The following is a 15954-nucleotide window of genomic DNA, read 5'->3' on the forward strand; positions in this document are numbered from 1 at the left end:
CGCACGCCCCCCGCCCCTCGCCTCTTGCCGGTACGAGCGTGTGCGCGAGGGTGTGCACGGAGGGGCGCGCGCCGTGTGCACGAGATGTGCGTGAGGATCTCGGCGTGCGCGAGCGAGTGTGTTAAAGGGTGACAATGTGTGCATGAGGATGTGTGCGTGTGAACGAGGGTGTTCCAGGGGATACAAGTGTGCACGAGCGGAGGTGAGCCCTCCTACTTCACTTGCTTGTATACATTAGTGGCCGAGATGCACCTATGTATTATCTGTGTATGTGGTGTGGTGTGGGTGTGGTATGTATTTGCGGTAGCACTTGTCTGTATATCCTGAGCGCTTGTGCCAGTCTGTGGTTTGTGGCCTCTTGCAGTGTGTGTGTGTGTGTGTGTGTGTGTGTGTGTGTGTACACGAGCGAGGAAAACATCCCTCCCCGCTGGGCGCACAGGTGGGAATCTGGAGGCCCAGGGCGTGCCCCAGGTTTTTTTAATCCCTGTCTTTTAAGAGGTACTGAGAAGTACCACAGGGGAAACAGGGAGGAATGTTTCCTTTTTGGGACCAGTTTGAATACCTATCTGGGGTGTTTTCTTAGGGTTTCTTCAGAATTGCCAACGCTGAATCCATTATCACTTTTCTCAGCGCGGACCGAGTGGCTTCTCACTACCCAACTTGTCAGCTCACAATAGTGTCATGCATTCTTTTGTTTTACATATCCCTTTTAAAACAAGATGAAGAAAAAAAGATGGAAAGTATTGCGTGTATAGGCATTTCGATGATGTAAAGCACCCCCGCAGTACCTCCAGAGCATTAATGATCAGTGGGGGATGGGGGCTTTTAGAGAGAAGTGGGGGCAAGTTGGTGGGAGGGGGAGAAGGAGGGAATCTGAACAATTTGGATTTCTGGCTTCCCTGTCCAAGCTGTTCTAAGGCACTCATTTCTAGTCTTCTGCCTTCCAAGGCAAGATATTTTAACCTGAGTCTGAATTGCCTCATCTGTATGATAGGGCTATTGCTGTCTATCTGTATCTCTGTTGTGAATTGCTTGACATCATGTCTGTGAAATACTTAACATGGTCCTGAAACACATGAAGCACTAGTTCTGGGCAGCTGTCATTACATGTGAAGCACAGAGCTAGCTGTGTTCCCTCTCTCAACCTACAAAGCAGTGGTCCTACTGGGTAACAAGTGATATGGTGAAGAGGAATGTGGATTCTTTTCTCCCTTCCCATTCTTCCTACTTACCTACCTAAATATCACCCTTTCTGATTTTTACTTCAAATAAATTATGCCAAAGAGAAATTAAATCAACAAAAGCAGAACAGAAAAGCAATCTCAACAGAAAAAAAAAACAAAAAACAAAACAACAACAAAAAACAAAAACAGGCAAATATGCCAACCCCAAATCTAAATAGGCCTTACTGAAACTCCTTGCACCCAAAACAGAAGGGGACATGTTATACTCCATTGATGTTCATTAGCTGATAGAAGGAAGAAGCTCTTCAAGGGAGACTTTCCTTCTCACACTGATTCCTAAAAGAAAATTCTCGTTGGGCAAGAAACATTGTGGGTGGTGTACCACATGGTATGAGTAATCATTTTAACTTATCGGTTCATTTACTAAGGGAGAGGGTTAACGTGGAACATTCAAAGGAGGAAAAATAGCAACAGATAAGACCCTTGCTCTGGTGGAGCTTATCTGTGGAGGTACACTAATTAAACAAGTCAATTCTGAGGGGAGTAGATAGGGAAAAGAGAACAGAATTTAAATTGGATATAGAGGTGTTTAAGTCCTCTTCTGCTTTTGCACTTATTGTTCCTTCTTCCTGGAAAACTTTCTCCTAGATTTTCTGAGAGACTCTCCATATTTCCTTTAGGGCCATGTTCAAATGACTTTGCATCAGAGAGATCTTTCCAGCTAGTCTGACATTACAGTAAACTGCTCTACTCATTCTTATAACCCCACCAGCACTTGGTAGATGTTAGATATATTTACGGATTACCTGCTCGACCCTCACAAGATTAGGGACTTGGGGTTGGCTGCTGTGTCCCAGTGCCTGGAGTAGTCCTAGAGCAGGCTATGCATGTGGCGTAAACTTGGAGAGCAGTTCCATGAGGGGGTGGGGGTGAAGCACGTGTTCCAGGGGGAGAGACCAGCAAGTGAGGGCAGCATTGGACACTGAGCGTGCAGTTGGAGTGGGAGTGAGGGAAAGCTGGGTACTTGAGCTGCCAACAATGGCAAAGATGGTAGTGAGACATTGGACATAAATGTGGCACCTCCAGGAAGGCAACAGTAGGTCCCTACAGCTTATTTGGACTGTAGAAGCACAAGTGGAGCGCCAATAAATCTAGGTTAAAGGGAGTGGTCAAAGTAATAGAGCAAGTATAGGTAAGCATAGCAGGCATTGTATATCTTGTTACCTTTATACCCTTATGCTGTGTAGGGAACATTTAGACATGTACCTCATTTGGTTCTTTGTAAACCTCTGTGAAGAAGGTTTATTTTTTAGTTTGCATTCAAGAAAACTAAGCCCTACTGAGTTCAAGCACCTTGCCCAGGTCATCCATGCTACGAGGAGGGGAGCCAGGACATCTAGACAATGTGGATGGGGTCCGTGCCATCCCATGCAGGTTGTATAGTTAGGGAAATGGCCCTACGAAAAAGGCCAGGGAAGAAGGACTTTGAGAAATAAGATTTCAGCCTCTCTCCATATCCAACAAAAAGTCAGACTGAACCAAACTTCTGAGCTACATTTTAAAATGATGTGTTGCAGTAGTCTCCCCTCGTTGACAGGAGACACAGTGTTACTCAATATTGGCACAGCTGTCAGGTGGCAATCTGATGATATGCTTCTTATCTGGGAGAGAAGCTTGAATGGTGTTGCCGTATTCAGGTTATAATGGGCTCTTGCTGTAGTTCCAGGTCTCAGTAGCCTCACTTTTGGTAGGAGAGCTGTGGGTAGGTAACTAGCATAGGAATCTTGTGTAGCCAGCAAAGGGCATTTAACCCACAACCCTATATGGCTCCCAGACTTTGTTTTCAAGTTATTCAACATCATTCACTGTAGTCATAGGGGTACAGTACCCTCTTTCATTGTCTCTGTAAGGTGGGCATGAGGTGTCATTGGTCTGCCTTGTGTGCTCAGATCTTCCCATCTGAGCCTGACAACAGCATCAGAGCAACACTGAGGTATGGCAGGAAGTGTGGCAGGCCAGCAAACATGAACCCTGACTTCTGGACCCAAAGGTCATATACTGGTTATTTAAATGCCAGGAATCATGCTGGGGATTTCATTTACATGATACCTTTAAGTATCATAAAAACCTAGACAGGCTTTCATTGTCCTTACAGTGGTATGGCTGTTCCAAATCTTACAAGCCATTTAAGCCCTTTAGAAACTGTCAAGCATAACAACACAAAATATTGCTGATTTTAATTACTTTTTATGAATTCTGAATATCACAGTCATGTTGAATTTCACCTTTACTGCTCATTTCTGACTCTATTGATATTATTGCATGGGTTTGTGTAGTAGAAAAAATGTCCATCCATCTATTTTTTGAACACTCAATGTGTCAGGCTGGTGCCAGGGATACAGTGAGGAGCAGCCAGAGCTGGCTCCTGGTCTAATGGAGCTTTGGGAGGTCACAGAAGGTATTTATCACATCCCATTGCCTGAGGCCTGGCTGGCTTTTCTACCAAGCCAAGGTTTCCTTAGATGGCACCTGAAAGCCCCAGCATACATCTAACAGGTGTACAATGCCCTTGACAACTAGAGTAAAGTTGGAATATCAAAGCCCTTTATGGAGGAAAAAGCTAAAAATAATTTGATAGGTAAAAATAGAGCAAGTATTCACTTTACTGATGAAAGATAGATTAGTAATCAAGAAGGCCCAAAGTAAATGGGAGAAGGCCAAAGTTGTAAACAACAGGGCATAAGAAGCTTTAATATAAGAACTTTAAATCAAGAGCCTGAAAGTGGGTAGGAATAAAAATCTCCAGGATTTTGAGTTTCAATTTGGAAGGAAGATCAGTGCCCTTCCATATCATGTATGGGCCCTATTTGCTTTAGAAAGCGGCCACCTTGATCTAATATGGTCCTGTAAATAAAATAGGTATTGAGGTTACTGGAAAATATGTTGGTTTGGAAAGTTTTGTTTGTTAATTTTAATTATGCTACTTAAAAAAAGCACATTCCCTAGAAGCAAAAATTTGAGGTTAGAGAAACATGGAAAAAAATCACTTTCTTCCAAGGCTCCAGAAGAGTTTGTCTGATGTGAAAAATAAATATTATGATCATGACAAGAAAAATCATAAACTATTGACAAATCTACTTAGACAAAGAAAGCCACTAGCCCTACATGCAAGCATAAGGGGACCAGATGGCAAAGGGATTCATGAAATGAAAGATAAACTGTGGAGCTGGAAAATAATTCCATTAAAATATAAATGACTCTGCTTTGAGGGAGAGCAGAGACAGTGCTCCTGCCTTAGAGCTGTCCCAGGTCTCTTGGCCTGCAGTTTATGAGGTCTAAGCCACACACCTGCCTACATGCCCTCCATGATCCCCCAAATGGCAGGCTGATGGGTGTAAAATGAGACTTCTGGAAAAGTACTGTGGAAATTTAAGCATGTGAAGGAAACACTAGACCCAAGGTACTGGCTTCTGAGCCCTTGCAGGGACAGATGCGCCTTCTGGGAATTGAGGCAAATTCACCTATCTACTGTAGCACTAAGGACCTAGGCTTGGAAAGCATTGGCCCTGTCTTCTTCCCAGACTTGCTCGGTCTTCCAGGAACGAGTCTTCCATACCTGCCCTGCCTGTGTCTTACTCTGCTAGGGCTGTCGTAGAAAAGCACTAGAGCCTGGGGGGCTTCAACAACGGACATTTATTGTGTCCCGGTTCTGGTGGCCAGAGATCTAAGATCAAAGTGGAGACAGGGTTGGTGTGTTCTGAGGCCTGTCACCTGGGCTTGTGGATGGTCACCTTCACCTTGTGTCCTCACTTGGTCTTTCCTTAGCATGTACCTTTCTAGTGTCTCTTGGTGTGTTTAGACTCCCTCTTCTGCTAGACTCCAGCCAGATTGGGTTTGGGCCATTATACTGGTCCCATTTTAAGTTAATCATGTCTTCAAAGGCCCTGTCTCCAGATATAGTTACATTCATAGGGACTGGGGTTTGGGACTTAGAAAAATACGGAATTTGAAGAATACAGTTCAGCCTACTACATTGCTGTTGAAGCCACCTCGTAGAGGAGGTAAGAATTTACAAGGGTAGGACTGGAAATTTCAGTGCCAATTAGACTGACCAAGTTCAAATTCTCTCTCTATTATTTACTAGGTTTGTCATTTTGCTTTGCAGCCAGCTTCCAAATCTCAGTCTTTTTTTATGACTTCTGTCAGGTTTTGTGTCTAACTGTCCTAGAGATCTTTGTCTCTCTTCATACCACGGCATGCACTCAGACTTCCTCCTCAACTTACCCTGACTTGAATATTCTGCTGGATCTGGTTCAAACGAGATAGAAAGAAACCCTGCCCTTGAGCCCTATAACTTATGGCAGATCTAGGTAATTTAGCCCCAAACATCAATTCAGTGTGATTAGTGTTAAGACAATGATGTGAGCGTCTCAGTTGAGAAACGTGTAGGAGATGCTGGGAGTGAGGGTGGGGTGCTATATCCTGCACAGCGCTGGGAGGGAGGAGAGAAGAGGAAGAAGTGAGGGGGAAAGGTTTTACCCAACAGATAATGAATGCTGAGTTTTAAAGAGTGAATGGAGTTTAGCCAAGAGCCCAAGAGGGGAAGGCAGGCACCTTTCTTCTCAGAGGTTCCGTGGTCCTGCCTTCCCTGCACCCCTGCTCCTCGTTGTTGCTGGTGTGTAGACACCGTGAATACCCTGGTTCCTCCTTCGGGCCCAGTGAGGACCTTGGCATCTGGCTTGGGCTTTTCCTCCCCACCCTGTTCTTGTCTTTATTTATTTTTTTTTCATTGAGTTTATTGGTACTTTTTAAGTATACAGTATAATTACGTTCATCATTGGGATCTTGCACATTTACATGCCAAGATCTTGGTTCTCATTTTTCCCCACCCCCCTACTGAGCTTCATCTCCACCCCACTCCCCTATTTACAAAGACTTTGTTTCCATTTTTTCCTTTTCTCATATTTTTTCTTTTCCCCTATTTTTTGCATCTGCTCTCACTATGCAATTCGAAACCACAGGATGCAAATTTATGACTACCAGTTCCAGTTCTTTCTCCTGTCATTTCTGTTTCTCCACCTGTTCCCTAACAAAGACCCCTGTTTATGCTTCTCAGAGTGAGCTACACTAAAAAGTCTGTGGACAAACCTGTTGCTTCCAGGGCTATTGCTCCCATAGCACAGCTCTAAGAACTTCCCTGGGTGCCATCTACTCAGAGAATACAGGCAATTCCTCAACTCAGTGCTTATTTTTCAGCGTTCTCTTGTACACTTCTGTTCCTTGAGATGAATCCTGTCTTCTTGGCCATTAACTATTCCATGGCAGGGTCAGGGCAAAGACCTAGGGACACAGATTAAAAAGGACATCAATCTTGCCTCCAGGAGCTGCCACTTGTATTAAGAGTTAAAGAGTAGACAGTTTGAAGACAATATGATAATTTTTCTTAAGCCTTAAACAGGCAGAGGGATTTTTGTTATCCCTACAACCCCTAAATCTTTAATTATAGCTTTTACCATATCACCTGTTGATTTATTCAGCTTGAGTGCTGGCTTTTGTTTCTTAGGACTGGGGACTGAACCCAGAGCTTTCATATCTAGCTAAATCCTCAGTGCTTTTTTTGTTTTCTGTTTTGAAACAGGGTCTCACTAAATTGCCCCAGCTGACCTTGAACTTGTGATCCTCCTTCAGCTTCCCAGAGTTCTGGTATTATAGGCCTGCAGCACATGCCTGATTCTTTCCTTCCTTCCTTCCTTCCTTTCTTTTCTTTTCTTTCTTTTTTTCTTTTTTTTTTTTTTGCCAGCATGGTCTGGGGGTCCAGATCCCTTTTCTGAGTTATGGTTATACAAGTATGGGCAGGGTGTAGCTGGAACAGCCTCGGTTTCAGCTTATAGCCACTCCATGGAGTAAACCAGTAGGTAGTGTCCTAACTTCAATGGTTGTCCTCAGGGTAGCAATAAGAACTAACTGTTTCTTTGGGGTTCTCTGGTGCTGGTGATGATAATGCTTGCTTTTTAATTGTGTGGTTGTTTTTAATATAATCTGAGAATTTAACCTTGTCAACCCACACAATGACTACCTTCAAAATAAAATCTATATAAAGCTCCTATGCCCTTCAACCTTTTCAGAAACCTTACCCTATTGCTTACACTCCTCTCTGTATCTTCAACTTTTTATGGGATCTCTAGCATCAATATTTAAAAACACTCAACATTTTTATGTTGAAAAAGAAAAATACTTTTATAATTTTTAAAAAAATTTCACATTCTCTTTCATCAGCCTACTCCACATAGCAAATTTTGTGAAAGTGTTGTCTATATTTGTAGTCTCCATTTCCTTTGTTACAGGTAAGTTGTAAGTTTCATAGACACTGAGGCATTGTGTCCTCCCGTGGATTCCAGGACACAAAGCCCTTGGCTTTCATGTACCCTTTGGGTGGCATCTGCTGTGTCTCCCTGGCTGCCTCCTCTGCACAGTGCAATGGACAGATCATCATGGTTTGTTCTTAGCCTGCCCCTCCTGCCTTTCATGCTCTCCTCCAGCCCATGATTTCAACTGGGGCACAAACGATTTCCAGTGGAAGCTGCAGCTCCAGCATGTCCTCTGTGCCTTGGGACTTGTCCATCTACTATCTTCTTGGGCTCTTTCCTGGTACATCCCACAGGCACCTCTGCTTAAAGGCAGACAAAACTGAACTCACAGTCAGTACTCCCACCCATTCTGGATTAACTGTTCCTTATCTCAGTGAGTGAGTGCTATTATCATCTGTGCAAGTGTGGCAGCCAGAGACCTAGTAGCCAGATCACTTACCTTTGGAAACTCCTTCTTCTGTAACTACTTACCAGTTCATCATCAAGTCTGGACATTCCTGTTTGCTAGATATGTCCTAAAATTTGTCCCTTCTCTTCGATTACTCTGTCATCATGTTAGTCCCTTCTTCCCTCATCTCTAGGGTGGCTCACTGCATTAGTCTTGCAAATGGCTTCCCATGTCCATTCCTACCCCTTCTCATACCGCCAGTCACCATACCATATAGATAAGGGGCTTCTTATGGAAGATATCTGGCCATGCCCCCCCCACATGCACACGCACACTCACGTGTATACACTCACACACAACTGAGAGGATTGAAATACTTTCCTGATGCTCGTAGAGTAGGTACTAGTATTGTACCTAGCTACCAGCCATGTGTTACCACAGTCCCTCTCATTCTTCCCACACTTTTTGTTTTCCAACTATGATGCCCTCCTTTAGTTCCCTGCAGGACTAATCTTGTCTCCTCTCTTAGCAAAGGACTTTTCATATGCCTGCTACTTTACCATTCATCTGGTTCACTCCTACTTGGTCATTGACTGCCTCTCTCTCTTTCTCTCTCTCTCTCTCTCTCTCTCTCTCTCTCTCTCTCTCTCTACTAGGGATCGAACTCAGGACCTTGTGCTTGTGAGGCAGATGGCTGCACCACTGAGCTAAATCTTCAGCCTAGATTGCTTTTCAATCATTAATTTACTTCCTGACTAGATCAAATCCTCCTATTTTAAGTATCCAGATTTCAAGAAAGTCATCATTTTATATTTGTTTGTGCAATTCTTTCATTGTTCCCTCTTTCCATATGTAAATTATAAGTTCCATAAAGGCCACACTATTTTGCTTACCACTGAACCTAGGTTGCTTAACGGGGTCTCTTTCACAGGATGAGACTCGCCACAAGAAGCACTCCTATGCCTAGCAGTTAACATGCAGACTGGCACACAGTAGGTGCTCTGCAAATGTTGCTGAAAGGTTGACTGATCACATGAGCTGTGAACAAGCTGATGCCTCTTCTAATTCTTAAAGAAAACTAGAAAACTTCCCAAAGATTCTCACTCTTTAAAAAAAAAATAGACTCACAATTTTCTTAAAGAGTTCATCATGGGCAAGGCAAAAACAAAGAGGAGACTCAGTTCAAATCATTATTTCCTCCTACTGGAAAATTTATGGGAAGAGTCCTGAAAAAAGAGTATACTGAGTAACAGTGGTTAATTCTTACAACCCTTCAAGAACTGACCAAAGTGGACACTAGGTGATCTCTGGAATTTTCCAGGCATGAGTAATCTAATGTGAAAAACATTGTAAACTGGCTGTACTCTGATGCTTTCTCTTTTTCATAGTATTTTCCAGAATATGATACAAAGTATTATATCTCACTCATTACTAGGTAAATTAGGTCACTTTCTCCCAGATGATCTGAGATTTAAAAACTCCGAATGTGATGGTTGTCGATGCTGAGTCACTGCAAGGTGCCTACAGGGTAGAGGTTGCTAAGTACATGGAGTTATTTGTTGGAAATTATAGAATCTTCTCCTCAGGAGGGGAAAGGGGCTGTCTTTTAAACATGGTGATCATTTACATCCTTGGAGTAAGGTTAGATGATCTCCTACTGAAGGGGATCAGTGATTCTATGAGTTCTCCAGGTTTCCTTTTGCATTATGATGCCCTGATCCTATTAATGTTTGACAGAAGGGCAAGTCTAATGGTGTAATTCTGTAGAACCTCTGGGTTTTCTTCTGGTATTGAAATTGAATAGAAAATGAAATATATCATAGTGATGGGAATCTGTCTCTGTGGTCTGGAATAGTAACTAGCTGCAGGGTTTCATCACCTTGGAAACAGGCAAAGCCCAATACAGGGATCTTGAAGGGGTTATGCTACTGAGTCAAAATTTTACTGGATTTGACTTCATGGTGGGAGGGAATATAGGCGATATTTTATCTGTGAGTCTTGCAACACTGACAAACGGTGTTCTAAGCAATTTAAGAAACCAAGAATGCATAAACCAAAAAGAACAAGGTGCAACCACTGACTTTAAATGACATGGGTGGGAATGTGGTTATCAGGCTGTGGAAAGTTTTCCGTTATTCTGTACATGATGCTAAATATCAGAATGACTCATGGGAATAAAAAGACTGCCAAACATCTGTTCATTTGGTTCACATGAAGCCAAACATTGAGATATCTGAAACATTCAAATGTCTGGCATTGCATTGACACATTCCTGGATGAACAGTTATGTGCTTTTTACACCAAATTCTCTATTTTGATGCTGCATAAATAATTTTTGCCAAGTTTCTTTATTAAGTAAATGTAACTGGAATATCCAGAGCTTTCTAAACAAACATATTCCAATTCTATCAGAATTCCTCCCAAAAGAAATGGTGGAAACTTCAACTTGATCTCTCAGCAGCATCACCCATCCTCAGCCACACCCTCCTGCCTCTCTTGGCATCCGTAACTTTGCCACTTCTGGGTTTCTTGCTATTCGTCTGGATACTCAGGTTCCTTTGCTAGATCCTATAAATCTGTTTGACATAGTATTAGAGTCTCTGTTCAGTCCCACACACCCTTCTCATTCTTCACTCATTTTCTCAGTGATACCCATAGGCATTGTCATGAATGCAAGTACCATTCAATATTCATATTTTCCATATAAATATTGATTATGTCTATATTTATAAATTTGATCCATTTCTTCAGGTGAGCTTTACTCCTAAGTCTAATTCCCTGCACAACATTTTCACTTGAACATTTCAGAGATGTACCAAATTTAGCATCCCTTAAACAATAGTTATGATGTTTCTCCCCAGACCTGCTGTTTTTCCCCTCAGGTTTCTGAGTAACTGACCTCATTATCCACCAACACCCAAGGAGTCATCTTTGACACCTCCATCTCTTCCACCTTTCATACCTAGTTATCATACCTCATATTTCTTGAGTTGTCCCCTTTTCTCCATCTCCAGTGTCACTACCATCTGTCCATCCAATGTCATTGCTGACCTCAGTGACTTACAATAATCTTTTTGCTGGCCCCTCTGCATCCACTCCTCCCTTCTAACAACTTATTCTCTGTACCTGGTAGAGACCTCTAATGGAAATCTGAGCCAGATCTTCTTTAATACTCTGCTTAATCGTTCTGTAGCCTCCCAGTGCCTTCAGCAGTAGCAGGAAGAATGGACTTGTAGAACAAGGTAGAATTATAACTTAGAAGGGCTGAGCTTGGAATACTCATGATATAATCAAATAGCATCCATGAGGCAATTGCAGATAGTATTTCCAACAGGAGATTGTCCTAGTTTGGGCTGGCTGTAACAAAATACCATAAATTGGATAGCTTATAAACAATAGAAACTTATTTCTTGCCATCCTGGAAGCTGAAAGACCTAGATTATGGTGAGCGCATGATGGTTGGGTTCTGGTGAGGGTCCTCTTCTAGACTTCAAACAGCAAACTTCTCACTGAATCTGCACATGGCAGGGAGAGAGAGATAGAGAGGGAGAGGGGGAGAGAGGGAAAGGGAGAGAAGGAGGGAGGGGGGCAGAGAGAGAGAGAGAGAGAGAGAGAGAGAGAGAGTGTGTGTCTTCTTCATGCTCTACCCTTATGATGTAATTATCACCCAAAGGCCTCACACTGAAATACCATGAAAGTCTTAGATTTCAGCATGAATTTTTTGGGGGGGCAGATATTTAGTCCATAACAGAGATGTGACTATGGTAGTAGGTGCAGTAATCAGAAAGTTAAGATGTTAGGTAGGATGTCCCTCACACAGAGGGACATGCAGAGCCTCACACAGGCAATTATACCAGAGTGTGGACACAACATTGAAGAAGTTTTATAGAAATGGGAACTATAACTTGCTAACATCCCCAGAATTAGCCAGTCTTTTAGAGGCTAACTTTGATACTCCTAGTTTGTAAAAGATGGGTGTATAATAAACATGCCAATTCATAATTTATAGTAAGAAATACAACTACCAAATTCTCCCAAGGACTTGAGTTCACTACATTCTCTGCCTAAAGACAAATTATTGTGAGAAAAAAATTGTAATCAGAAAGCTTGTTGTGAGCTTAGATTTCAATCCAAGGAAATGATATGAATGAATCTTATTGAAGTGTTGGTCCAGAATATTTATGCACATTATAAGGCTGTGTCTTAAAATTGAGTGCACTTAATTAAACTTGAAAGCGGGATGAACACAATGAAGCATAAAGAAGTTTCTCCTGCTACATGAAGACTCTTTTTCTCCAAGTGGATTTTCCTCTTGTCAAACCAAAACAAGACAGCAAACAAAAAAACCAAAGGAAAACACAAGACTATATAAATTTTCAGCATTAAGACAGAAATATTCAGCCTAAACTATATCATGATCCAAAAGGTAACTGTATTCTCAGTGGGAACCAGCTAGAAGAATATTCTAATTTAGTAAATATTTTGCCTTGGGGAAGATACAGCAATTTAGCACATAGTCATTTGATTCCTCTCCTCTGCTTAGGTTTTATGAAAATAAAAAATAACCAAGGAGAGATAACCATGCTTTTGGTGTAATTGCCTTAGGGGAAAAGAATTAGTGAGAAGTGAATTGTGCTCTGATGAACAGAAATTGGGAGACACAGTGGAAGTTCTAGGTTCAGAACTGATGAGATTTGCGGTATTTCGCCTATCTATTAGGATGATATTGAGAATTTAACTCTGAGAAAAACACTGTTCTACTTCCTTGAAGTGTATTAACTCATTGAATCCTCAAACTAAAAAATTAGATGCTTTTTTTGTGAATATGAAAATTGAGGTACAGTGAGGTAGGTAGTAGTTAAAGCACACACATAGCCATGAAAGTGGCTGACCTGGAATTTGAATTTAATGATTTAATTCCTGAGTTCAGTCTCCAAAGCCTACCATTTCCTTTTGTCTCCTTTGAAGGGACAGTGTGTCTTAAGCTCATCATGCATGGTCCTGGAGGAAACAATAATGCAATGTCTGCAGGAAGCCATGGCTTCTTGTTGAGACAGATAACTGTACCTGTGGAGTGTCCTACCATGGGACACGGGAAGGGCATGTGATTGCAGCAGTGACTGGGATAGTGGTGTTTAAATTTTTTTTTTCTTACCCACATACCCAAAATGGGATTCTTTTCTTAAGTACTCTGGCTCCAGACTGCTTACTTCAGGCAAACTGTAGGGGGATTGGAGCCCTTGGGTCAGTCCATGCAGCTCCTCTCTTCTGGTCTCAGAGAGGCACAGTCGGACTGGCACTGGACATATAGACAACATTGTATATCAATTTCTCTAGGCTGTCTGGTGACCACATCCTTCCATTCAAGTGTTTCTTCAGAAAGAGCAAAGTTTATTACTCAAGAGTCCAGTTTTCTTAGTGAAAATCCTACTCCAATTGTGCCTTTCTGGGTGAAACTACTCCCAAGCTAGCCTTCCCAGGCTTGCACGAATGAGTAAGTTTTGTATTCACACACAATCTCTTTGTTTCCTTCTCTAGGTGGCTAACATTATCCACTATGCTGTCGGTTTTCTGTTTAACACTCAGCAGGTAACATTACTTATAAGTTACGAGGGCAATGGCCACTGGGGTAGTCGTGAAAATAGCTCACTTATATAAGTTAACACCAGGAGAATGTTAGAAGCATCTTAGTGAGAGCCAGTGCCAGGCAAAGAAAAGAGTCAAAACAGACCTTGGGAACATGGCCATTTAAAGGAGTATCACAGGAAGGAGGGTGCTAGGAGTGAACACTTGAAGTTAGTGGGAAATCATGTCATGACAGCCAAAACAAGAGAGGATTTCGGGAAGGGGGGTCACGAAGAAGCCTTACCAGGCAAGTGAGACGAGGTATTGTCACAGTGGCTGCAGAAGCGGAGGCAAACAGTCGGAGACATGTACAATCAGGTGGTAGAGAGGCTTACTGCTTCCAGTTCAGAGGGTTGCAAGCTCAAATCTCACATGAGAATTAGACCATGTGAGTGTTATGGAAGGAATCAGTAAGTGACACACAGAGAGGCAGCAAAATGGAAGTAAAATAACAAATTTACTTATCAATAAGGGTTGATTGCACATAAACTGTGCCTGGATCGACAATGCACTGGGTTACAACTCCTCCTTTTATAGGGTTTTACAGCCTTGACTTCATTTGGTTACATGTCATTCTCACAGTTCAAATCACCGTCACAGAATAGTTAATCTTTTCAACCCAGATGTAACAGTTCTTTGCAGTTGGGGAGTTTACCTTTAAGATTCGCCTAGTTATCTATTCTAGTCCGTAGGAAGGGAGGTGCTCAGGGTCAGGGGGGCAAATGTTGGCAATGGTCCTTTTTATCTTGACACTTTTACGATCAGATGGCTTCAGTCTCTCTGGGAGCTCAAGACCCTGTTATCTCAGGGTCAGACCAAATGCCTCATTCAGCATTTAGTGCCTTCGGTGCCTATTAGTTTTGAGCTAAACAAAACAAACTGCTGTTAGAGACAGCAGAAGCCACTTTACATTGTAACACTTTATAGGTTTTTGCTATTTATAAAAGTTTTCCCTATCATGAGGTGGAGAGATTACTCTGTAAGGCAGGAGTGAACTGAGTGTCCTTGGAATAATGGCTACAAAAGGGAGCTCAAGTCTTCTTGCTCAGGGTCTTTGGAAAATTGTCTTGAATGTGCCCTGAATGGTTAATAAACAAATTCCATTCTCAGAGCAATTATCCTTACATTTTGGGGCCAGTCATTCCAGTTTTCTTGGGCTACCAACTCTAGCCTGCTCCAGTTCCCTTGAAAAAGTAATCCTCATATGCTAGAGATAATGAAATTGCTGTCTAGAGGTGAAAGAAATGAAGTAGATCAAATCTATTGTACTGATGTCTGGTGTCAAGTTCAGGAACAAGCTGTGTATATGAAGTGTAAACTTTAAAAGAACTGTTTGGTCAAGCACATTCTACCTTAGGGCCTTTGCAATTGCAACTCTTCTGCCTTGAAATCTCTTCCATCTGCTATACTTTACTAACTCCTCCTAGTCTTCACTCAGATATTAACTAATCACTAAAGTTTTTCATTATCACCTTTGTAAAAGATCCATCCTTCCTCTGCTTCCTGGATAATTTTCTTCATAGTGCATGCCTAACTCAGACATAACTTTATTTGTCCCCATTGTGTACCAGGTGGGGTTCTATGTGCTGGAGGTAAACAAAACTTGTTTTTGGAAAATGTTTCTGTGAACTATATGGAGGTGAGAGTGAATCACCAAAAATGTGATAAGGTAGAAAAGACGGTAACAAGGATGTGTGCTCAGGCACAACAAAAGGGGAGGGGAGAAAATTATACAAAAGGATTTCAGGCATCTCAACACAAATTAAGTTCTTATGTTATATTAAATTATTAATGAGTCAGTGATGTGATTTTTTTTTCAGCCTTAATTGAGTTTATTGGTACATTTTCGGGATACACTACAGTTACATTCATTGTTGGGATCTTGTACCTCTACATGACAAGTCTTGATTCTCATTTTTTCCCCTTACCTCTGCCCTCCCTTCACCCCCTCCTCCCTTCCCCATCTACAAACACTTTATTTTCATCTTTTCATTATCTCACACTTTTTTCTTTTCCCTTTTTACTCTTCCCCTACCCATCCCACCTTCCCTACACCTTTAGCTCCTTTCTTCCCATTTCTAAATGTCAGTAATCTTATTAGGATCTTATGCATTATTGCAGATTATTCACACCAGGGAAACTATTCAGTATTTACACATGTGTGACTTATTTATTTCACTTAGGAGTATATCTTCAATATGTATCCATTTTCCTATGAATGAATCTATTCTCTCGTTCTTTATGGCTGAGTAATATTCCATTTTATAGAAAAATCACATCTTCTCTATCCATTTTCCAATGGATGGGTAAATGGGCTGTTTCCAAGATTTAGCTATTACAAACTGTGCCGCTATAAATATGGGTGCACATACTTCTCTGTGATATGATT

The 15954-nt window shown here is 41.8% G+C and overlaps 1 protein-coding gene across 1 annotated transcript in view; it reads right to left on the reverse strand.

Annotated features, from left to right (window-relative positions):
• Positions 1–13832, reverse strand: part of Fam124a (family with sequence similarity 124 member A) — a gene marked incomplete at its 5' end in the record, with an annotated part of 66862 nt that extends 53030 nt beyond the window's left edge. Inside the window, one exon of the mRNA XM_010636957.1 lies at positions 13810–13832. Within this exon, the coding sequence (XP_010635259.1) occupies positions 13810–13832 (23 nt within the window). The remainder of the gene's footprint in view (positions 1–13809) is intronic.
• Positions 13833–15954: the final 2122 nt, after the last annotated feature.

This window comes from Fukomys damarensis, unplaced genomic scaffold (assembly GCF_012274545.1).
Source record: "Fukomys damarensis isolate Sample0158 unplaced genomic scaffold, DMR_v1.0_HiC HiC_scaffold_38, whole genome shotgun sequence".
NCBI classification, from domain to species: domain Eukaryota; kingdom Metazoa; phylum Chordata; class Mammalia; order Rodentia; family Bathyergidae; genus Fukomys; species Fukomys damarensis.